The sequence below is a fragment of the Bison bison genome, unplaced genomic scaffold (assembly GCF_000754665.1).
Source record: "Bison bison bison isolate TAMUID 2011002044 unplaced genomic scaffold, Bison_UMD1.0 scf7180017864291, whole genome shotgun sequence".
NCBI lineage: Eukaryota > Metazoa > Chordata > Mammalia > Artiodactyla > Bovidae > Bison > Bison bison.
In genome coordinates, this window is record NW_011494863.1 from 3,050,252 (window position 1) to 3,059,532 (window position 9,281).

The 9,281-nt window shown below is 38.3% G+C and overlaps 1 protein-coding gene across 1 annotated transcript in view; it reads left to right on the plus strand.

The window, feature by feature from the left end:
* The first annotated feature begins 5,261 nt into the window (after window positions 1-5,261).
* The window catches only part of NDFIP1 (Nedd4 family interacting protein 1), a 42,194-nt gene continuing 38,174 nt past the window's right edge, over window positions 5,262-9,281 (plus strand). The window contains exon 1 of the mRNA XM_010850643.1: window positions 5,262-5,339. Within this exon, the coding sequence (XP_010848945.1) occupies window positions 5,262-5,339 (78 nt within the window). The remainder of the gene's footprint in view (window positions 5,340-9,281) is intronic.

A 9,281-nucleotide genomic window follows, 5' to 3' on the forward strand; every position in this document is an offset into this window, starting at 1 on the left:
ATGGCATCACTAATAAGTCTGTATTGTAGTCTGCTGGCGTTGTAGATCGGCTTTGGGTACGTTCTTTCAGGATTGTGAAGGAAGGTTTTGAGAAATGAGGGAAAGAATTTCATCTCGGGCAGGCCAAACATTTTGCATGTTCAAGTGTAAAATGACGTCATGATTCTGGAGGAAGGAGTGAATGGCGCCTCTGTGGCTCTTTTTTTAATTTTTATTTTGTTTCGTATACTCACTTAGTTGTGCAGCCTTAATTTCACCAGCATCCGTTTCCAGAAAATCCTTACCCCCTTAAACAGTAACTGTCTTATTTACCCCTCCCCAGCCCCCTGACAGCCACCATTCTGCTTTCTATCAGTGAATTTGATCACTCTGAGTACCTCATATAGGTGGAGTAATACAGTATTTATCCTTTTGTGACGGGCTTATATCACTTAGCATAATGTCCTCAAGGTCCATCCACATTGTGTCATGTGTCAGAATTTCATTTCATTTTAAAGCTAAATAATATCCATTGTATGTGTATACTATATTTTATTTCATCTGTCAATACATTTTAGCCATTGTGAATAATGCTGCTGTGAATAATGGGTAAATAAGTTTCAAAAGAGTCCAAGCTTTGAGTTCTTTTAGATATATATGCAGAAGTGGAATTGTTGGTATTACATGGTATTGCTTCCTTGGTAGCTTGGCTGGTAAAGAATCCACCTGCAATGCAGGATACCCCAGTTTGTTCCCTGCTTCAAGAAGGTCCCCTGGAGAAGGGATAGGTTACCACTCCACTTTACTTGGACTTCCTTGGTGGCTCAGATGGTAAAGAATCTGTCTGCAATGCGGGAGACCTGGGTTCGATCCCTGGGTTGGGAAGATCTGCTGGAGAAGGGAAAGGCTACCCTCTCCAGTATTCTGGCCTGGAGAATTCCATGGACTGTACAGTCCATGGGGTCACAAAGAGCCGGACTCGACTGAGTGACTTTCACTTTCACTATGGTATTGCTATTTTTAATTATTTGAGAAACTGCCATACTGTTTTCCATAGCAATGCACTGTTTTATATTCCCACCAGCAATGCATAAGAATTCCAGTTTTGTCACATCCTCATCAACACGTATGCTTTCCGTTTGTGTTTTGTTTTTGTTTTTGATAAAGCCTGGGTGTGAAGTGGCATCTCATAATGATTTTGGTTTGCATGTCCCTAATGATCAGTGAAACTGAACATCTTTTATGTGCTTCTTGGCCATTTGTACATATTGGAGAGATGTGTATTCAGATCCTGTGCCAATTTTTGAATTGGGCAAATTCAAACATTCAAATTTTTTAATTGTTTGCTTTTTGTTACTGAGTTGTAGGCGTAATTTCTTTCTTTATTAAAATTGTAATTGATTTACAGTACTGTGTTAGTTTAAGGTGTATAGCATAGTGGTTTGGTATTTTCTCAGATTATAGTCCATTATAGGTTATTACAAGATAATGAGTATAATTCCCTGTATATGTATATTCTTGTTGCTTATTTATTTTACATATAGTAGTTTGTATCTATTAATCTCACACCCCTAGTTTGTGGTTGCTTCCCTTTCCCCTTTGGTAACTACAAGTTTGTTTTCTAAATCTGTGAGTCTGTTCGTTTTGCATATACATTCTTTTTTATTATTTTTCAGATTCCACATGTAAGTGGTATACAGTATTTGTCTTTATCTGACTGACTTCACTAAGCATATTATTCTCTAGGTTCACCTACTTGCTGCAGATGGCAGTATTGCATTCTTTTTTGTGGTGGAATAATATTCCGTTGTGTGTATATATTAAGAAGGTGTGGGGGGTGTGTGTGTGTGTTTGTATCTCACATCTTCTTAACCCAATAGTTGATGAGCACTTGGGTTGCTTCTAAGAGTAATTTGTTAGTATTTATTTATATTGTCAACTTTTTACTTTGTAAAATTTCAAGCATATACAAAAATTTAGTGTAATAAAACTTATGCACCCATCACTCAGCTTCAACAATCAACAAATAGTTAACTTTTTCATTTATACTGTCTATTATTTTGTAGCAAATTCTAGAAATCACGTCATTTCATCCATAAATATTTCTGTGTGTAACTCTAAAAGGCAATGGTATGATATTTTAAGCATGTATTATCACATGAGGAAGTACATCATGAAAGCACTTTTGTATAATTTGTCATGAATGCAGAACCAGGATTTGTGAGTGACAGGAGCTGCAGATCTTCAACTCTCCATTGTATCTAACTCTCGGTGAAGTACTCTAGGAAAATCTGGCATTGTCTAAACTGATGCCACCCATTGGTTTCCCTGCATATAACTTCAAATTACATTATCCCGAACATCACCAATATAACATTACTCTACATTAAATTAGATTATAAAATAACCCTACCATGAGAGTAATATTGTATTTTGCTAATTAAAAGAGGAAAGACTTAGAGAAATTCAAGTGCCATTCTCTGATTTACTTGTTCTTAGGGCTTTAAAATGATTACTTCAGTTTCTTAATAATTTATTCTTATATTATCTTTGAACAGTATAACTGGTTAGTGGAACCATATTCTTGTAGTAATGGATAATGCTCATTTAGATAAAACAACTTTTAACACTTTAATTAGAGATTGATGCAAAGAATCAACTTGGTGATCTCATCCTTATTCTCAGGTTACTTTTGCCAATATACCAGGCAGTTGGTGAATATCATGTATTGAATCTGTTGAATTTTACACAGTCCAATTGTAATTAATTGCTTCTCATGGCTGTGTAGATAGATGTATAGTGTATGTTGTTGCCTTCACCAACTGTTAAGAGACTTCACTTTGCACGTCCTGCTGTTACAATTAGACTGACTCATTTTTTTTTTGAGTACCACAATTTAAAGTTTTAGATACTAGCTCTCAGTATTGATCAAATTTAAGAACATTTCTAGTGAAATATTTTCTTACTGTATTATATATTTTCCCCTAGCAGTTTAGTATAATCTTTGACAGTTTTTCTTTTAAATTTGTGTATTGCAGTATTATCAGTTGGTAGTTAATCAGTGGCTTAAATGTGATTTGGAGGTCTTTCTGGAGATTGGATAGTTTATGAATAGAAACATAAAGGTTGATGGGACTTCCCTGGTGGTCCAGTGGTTGAGAATCTGCCTTTCAATTCCGGGGGCGCGTGTTGGATCCTTGGTTGGGGAACTAAGATCCTACATGCTGTAGGATTAGCCTGCACACCGAAATTCCTGAGCCTGCAGGCTACAACTAGAGCCCTTAGCTACAACGAAAGATCTCCCATAATGCAGCGAGGATACTTCTTCCTGCAATTAAGACCTGATGCAGCCAAATAAATAAAGTACAAAGGTTTAAGGAGTGGTTTCTGTTTAATAACAATTTCATTTTATTTGTCATTCAGTACTTAAATGTGGCAATAACGTTGAACATTTCTTGTTACAGAATAGCACACAGATACATTCTTCATATTCTAGAGTCAAATAGTAACTTGTAAAGGAAAGCTTGACTTCCCTCCCATTCTTTTCCCCAGAGGCCTGACTGCTTTGCACCTTTGGGGTGTGTTCTTTAGGCTTTTTTCCTTTCCTTAAAAAAAAATATTAAAAAAAAATAAACTTTACTTTTTGTAACATTTTTAGATTTTCAGAAACATTGAAGGTAGTATAGTTTCTGTATACACCAGACCCAGTTTTCCCACTAACATTTTAGTATGGTACATTTGTTGACAATTAATGAACCAATTGGAGAAGGCAATGGCACCCCACTCCAGCACTCTTGCCTGGAAAATCCCATGGACGGAGGAGCCTAGTATGCTGCAGTCCATGGGGTCATTAAGAGTCGGACACGACTGAGTGACTTCACTTTCACTTTTCACTTTCATGCATTGGAGAAGGAAATGGCAACCCACTTCAGTGTTCTTGCCTGGAGAATCCCAGGAACAGGGCAGCCTGGTGGGCTGCTGTCTATGGGGTCGCACAGAGTCGGACACGACTGAAGCGACTTAGCAGCAGCAGCAGCAGCAATGAACCAATATTGATATGTTATTATTAACTAAGTGTAAGTGAAAGTGAAGTTGCTCAGTCATGTCCGACTCTTTGCGACCCCATGGATGGTAACCTACCAGTCTCCACGGTCCATGGGATTTTCCAGGCAAGAATACTGGAATGGGCTGCCATTTCCTTCTCCAATTATTAACTAAAGTCCATACTTTATTAAGATTTTCAATTTTTACCTATGTCTTTTTTTCTGTTTCAGGAGTCTGTACAGATTCCACATTACATTAGGTCGTCATATCTCCATAGACTTCTCTTGGTTGTGACAGTTTCTCAAGTTTTCCTTGTTTTTGATGACCTTGACATTTTTAAGAAGTATTAGTCAGTTATTTGTAGGATGTCCTTTCTTTGGGATTTGTTAGATGCTTTTCTCATGATTAGATTTGGGGAGGAAGCCACACAGAGGTAAACTGCTGTTTTCATCACATCATATCAAGAATGCATACTGTCAACATAATATCAACAACTTATCATGGTTGATGTTGACCTTGATCACCTGGTTAAAGTAGTGTTTGTCAAATCTCTCTACATAAAATGACTCCACCTTCCCCCTCCCCTTTTGTACTGTGCTTTTTGGAAGGAATCACTGTGTTCACTATGTACAGCTTATACTTAAGGATTGGGGAGTTAAGTTCCACCACCTCATTGAGGGTAATGTGTCTACATTAAGTTCTTTGGAATTTTTCTGCATGGGACATTTGTCTCTTCTTCATTACTTTGTTTATTCATTAATACTGGTATGGGCTCATTAATGTTATTTGAATTATAAGCCAGCACTATTTTGTTAGGTTGTTCTAGCTTTTGCCATTAGGATCTCCTTCAGTTGGTACTTGTATCCCTTTGACAGAGCTCCATCTTTGTGGTTTTTAAAGCACTTCTTAACTTTTTGGCACCAGACTTACCATGTATAGTTCCTGAACCATCCTGGGATCAGCTGTTTCTTCAAAGAACCCTGGTTCCTTTTATTGGAGAATGATGTTAGAAACCACAGTCTGTGTTCATTGCACCTGAAGACTCCTGCTTTTTTTGTTTTCTTTCCTTCCTTTTCATCCTTCCCTTACTCTTAGTGACCAGCACAGTTTTTTGTATATAGTAACTATTCATTAAATACCTGTTGAATGACTTCAATCCCTGAGAATGTATTATGGTATGTAATATTAATTACATTAATTAAGAGAATAAGATAGTGGATAAATGGCATCATTTTGAGATGGAAGAGATCATCTCTTCCAGAGACTTGCAGGAAGCTTCTGAGAAGATGGAGCTTGAGCTTGGCCTTGAAGGATGGGTAAGAGGTAGGTGGGGAGACCAGGACTTGGGAGAAGCGGGTAGAGATGGACTCTCATGATTTGTTGTTTCCCTGGGGAACTTGTTTCACTTGCTAGAAAAACACCTATCACCTTTTCTGGCCAGGAACCCTCCTCTTCCTCTACCTGGAATGCTGCCTTCTTCCCAGTGCCCCTCTCAGTTTAGGTAGTCTGTCCTAAGGGGAGTTTGAGTTCCTCCCCTCTCTCTGGTTAGTTTCCCGTGAATACTAGATTCCCCTTTCATGACACATTTTGTAACCACATTTTAAACCTTTTTTCTGTTTATTAGGTTGATACAAAAGTAATTGTAATTTTGCATTGTTGGACTTTGCTGTTTGTTATTGGAATACATTCTTAAATGTGACTGTTATAAATCATTTTAAAGTACATTTTGCACTTTATATTTTTTTGCTAATGATACTGCTTGCTGTTTATTTTGTATTTATTTTAGACTAGGAAAATGATGTTAGACAAAATGCAAATTCGAGCTATTTTCTTATTTGAGTTCAAAATGAGTCATAAAGTATTGGAGACAACTCACAACATCAGCAACATGTTTGACCCAGAAACTGATGATGAATGTGCAGTGCAGTGGTAGTTCAAGAAGTTTTGCAAAGGAGACAAGAGCCTTGAAGATGAGAAGCATAGTGGCTGGCCATCGGAAGTTGACAACGACCAACTGAGAGCAAGCAGTGAAACTGATCCTTTTTCAACTACACGAGAAGTTGCCGAAGAGCTCAGTGTTGACCATTCTATGGTTCTTCAACGTTTGAAGCCAATTGGGAAGGTGAAAAAGCTTGATAAGTGGGTGCCTCATGAGCTGATTGCAAATAAAAAAATCGTCCTTTTGAAGTATTGTCTTCTCTTATTGTACACAACAACAGCAAACCATTTCGCTATCAGATTGTGACTTGTGACAAAAAGGGATTTTATGCAACCAGTGATAAACAGCTCAGTGGTCGGACCTAGAAGGAGTTTCAAAGCATTTCCCAAAGCCAAACTTGTACCCCAAGAAGGTCATGGTCACTATTTGGTGGTCTGCTGCTGGTGTGATCCATTACAGCTTTCTGAATCCCAGCAAAATGATTACATCTGAGAAGTATGCTTAGCAAATCGATGAAATGCCTCAAAAAGTACAATGCCTGCAACCAGCATTGGTCAACAGATGCTGGGCCCAGTAAGGGCCCAGTTTTACCGCATGACAACGCCTGACTGCATGTCACACAGCCAATGCTCCTAATGAATGAATTGGGCTACGAAATTTTGCCTCATCTGCCATATTCACCTGACCTCTTGTCAGCTGACTACCACTTCTTCAAGCATCTTGACAACTTTTTTGCAGAGAAAAATGCTTCTACAAACAGCAGGAGGTAGAAAATGCATTCCGAGAGTTTGTCAAATCCCAAAGCACAGATTTTTATGCTACATGAATAAACAAACTTATTTTTCTTTGACAAAAATGTGCTGATTATAATGGTTCCTATTTTGATTAATAAAGGTGTGTTTGAACTTAGTTATCAGTTCAGTTCAGTCGCTCAGTCATGTCCAACTCTTTATGACCCCGTGGACTGCCGAATGCCAGGCTTTCCTGTCCATCACCAACTCCTGGCTTGCTCAAACTCATGTCCATTGAGTTGGTGATACCATCCAACCATCTCATCCTCTGTCATCCCCTTCTTCTCCTGCCTTCAGTCTTTCTCAGCATCAGGGTCTTTTCCAGTGAGTCAGTTCTTCACATCAGGTGGCCAAAGTATTGGAGTTTTGGCTTCAGCATTAGTCCTTCCAATGAATATTCAGGACTGATTTCCTTTAGGATTGACTGGTTTGATCTCCTTGCAGTCCAAGGGACTCTCAAGAGTCTTCTCCAACACCACAGTTCAAAAGCATCAATTCTACAGCGCTCAGCTTTCTTTATAGTCCAACTCTCACATCCATATGTGACTACTGGAAAAACCATAGCTTTGATTAGATGGATCTTTGTTGGCAAAGTAATGTCTCTGCTTTTTAATATGCTGTCTAGGTTTGTCATAGTTATAATGACATATAACTATATAGAACTTGGTTACAATAATTTAAAATTCCTACAGTCCCAACCTGCAATTACGTTTGTGTGTATGTGCTCAGTTGTGTCTAGTTCTTTGTGACCCTGTGGACTGTAGCACACCAGGCTCCCTTGTCCATAGGTTTTTCCAGGCAAGAATATAGCCCTGCAGTTACATTTGCACCAACCTAAATATTTTGTTTTCGTATCTTACATACAGTTATTCTTACATATAGGTTAGAATCAGATATTACAGGCTTGTTACCAAAAACAGCAGTCTCCTGCTTACTTTTGCCTGTTTCTTAGCTCTTTCTTTTGCTGTTTTGTTATTATTTGTGAAGGTAAAAACCATAAGATATTACTTCTTGATTTCAGTTTTCAGCATTTTAAAAATTGACCACTAGGAGATTTAAGGGTTTAGCTCTGGTTTACCACAACTGCGTATGCTTCCATTTCCTGTCTCTGTACCTTTCTAGTATCAGTTCAGTTCAGTTCAGTCACTCAGTCATGTCCGACTCTTTGCCGACCCCATGAATCGAAGCACACCAGGCCTCCCTGTCCATCACCAACTCCCAGAGTTCACTCAGACTCATGTCCATCGAGTCAGTGATGCCATCCAGCCATCTCATCCTCTGTCGTCCCCTTCTCCTCCTGCCCCCAATCCCGCCCAGCATCAGAGTCTTTTCCAGTGAGTCAGCTCTACGAATGAGGTGGCCAAAGTACTGGAGTTTCAGCTTTAACATCATTCCTTCCAAACTGCAGATGGTGACTGCAGCCATGAAATTAAAAGACGCTTACTCCTTGGAAGGAAAGTTATGACCAACCTAGATAGCATATTCAAAAGCAGAGACTTTACTTTGCCAACAAAGGTCCATCTTTCTAGTATAGTTATATCCATATTGTAGTTAGATCAATACTCAGTATTTACAGTAATTTAAAATAATAATGTTTACAGCTGAGATATATTGTATGCTGTGATTAGTTTTACTTGCTTAACAGTACCTTATTTTCCCTAAAGTTAACCACAATTATTTTTGTTTGCCTAATTTTCTGGGTATATATCATAAATTGCTTATGGCATGAATCATCCTCAGACTCTCACTTAATCTTAATTTTTTGATATGTTCAAACATCAGGTATTTTATTGATTTCATTGTTGGGTGGGGGATGTGTGGCTCTTTTTTGGGTTGTTTTTGGCTGCATGTGGGTATTAGTTCCCCAACTAGGGATCAGATCCAGGCCTGTGCGGTGGAAGCATGGAGTCTTAACTACTGGATTGCAAGGGAAGTCCCTCTTTCCTGTTTTTTTGACCTGTACTATAAGACTGCTTTCAAGGTCTGCTGTTTAGTTGTCATCCTAAGACTTCCTTTTCCAATTTTTAGAATTGAAGTCCCCTGCCTTGATTCACACTTTTTTTTTTTCTTGATTTATTGTCTCATTTCTATAGAAGACACCCTCTAGTACTTTTCTGAGAAAGAATGCATGAGTTAAACTTTTTTGTTGTTGTTGAGACTTTGAACATCTAAGACTTTTTTTTTTTAGTCTGTACCCTTACTTGATTTCTAGGCTTTTAGGTTGAAAATAGTTTCCTTTAGAATTTTGAAGCCATTTGTTCCATTGCCTTCTGGGTTCCACTATTAGGAAGACTGAAGCCAGTTGTGACATCTGATTCTTTAAATGTGACCTACTTTCTGTTTTTCTGGAAGCCTTTAGGAACTCCTTTTGTTCCCAGTGTTGTTAAATCTCACTGTGTACCTTGGTATAGATCTGTTTACGTCCATCTTGCCAGGCACTCAGTGAGCCCTTTTGGTCTAAAAGCTGATGTCCTTCAGTTCTGGGAAATTTTAAAAAGTATTTGGTTGACTTTTTTTGCTCTGCTTCC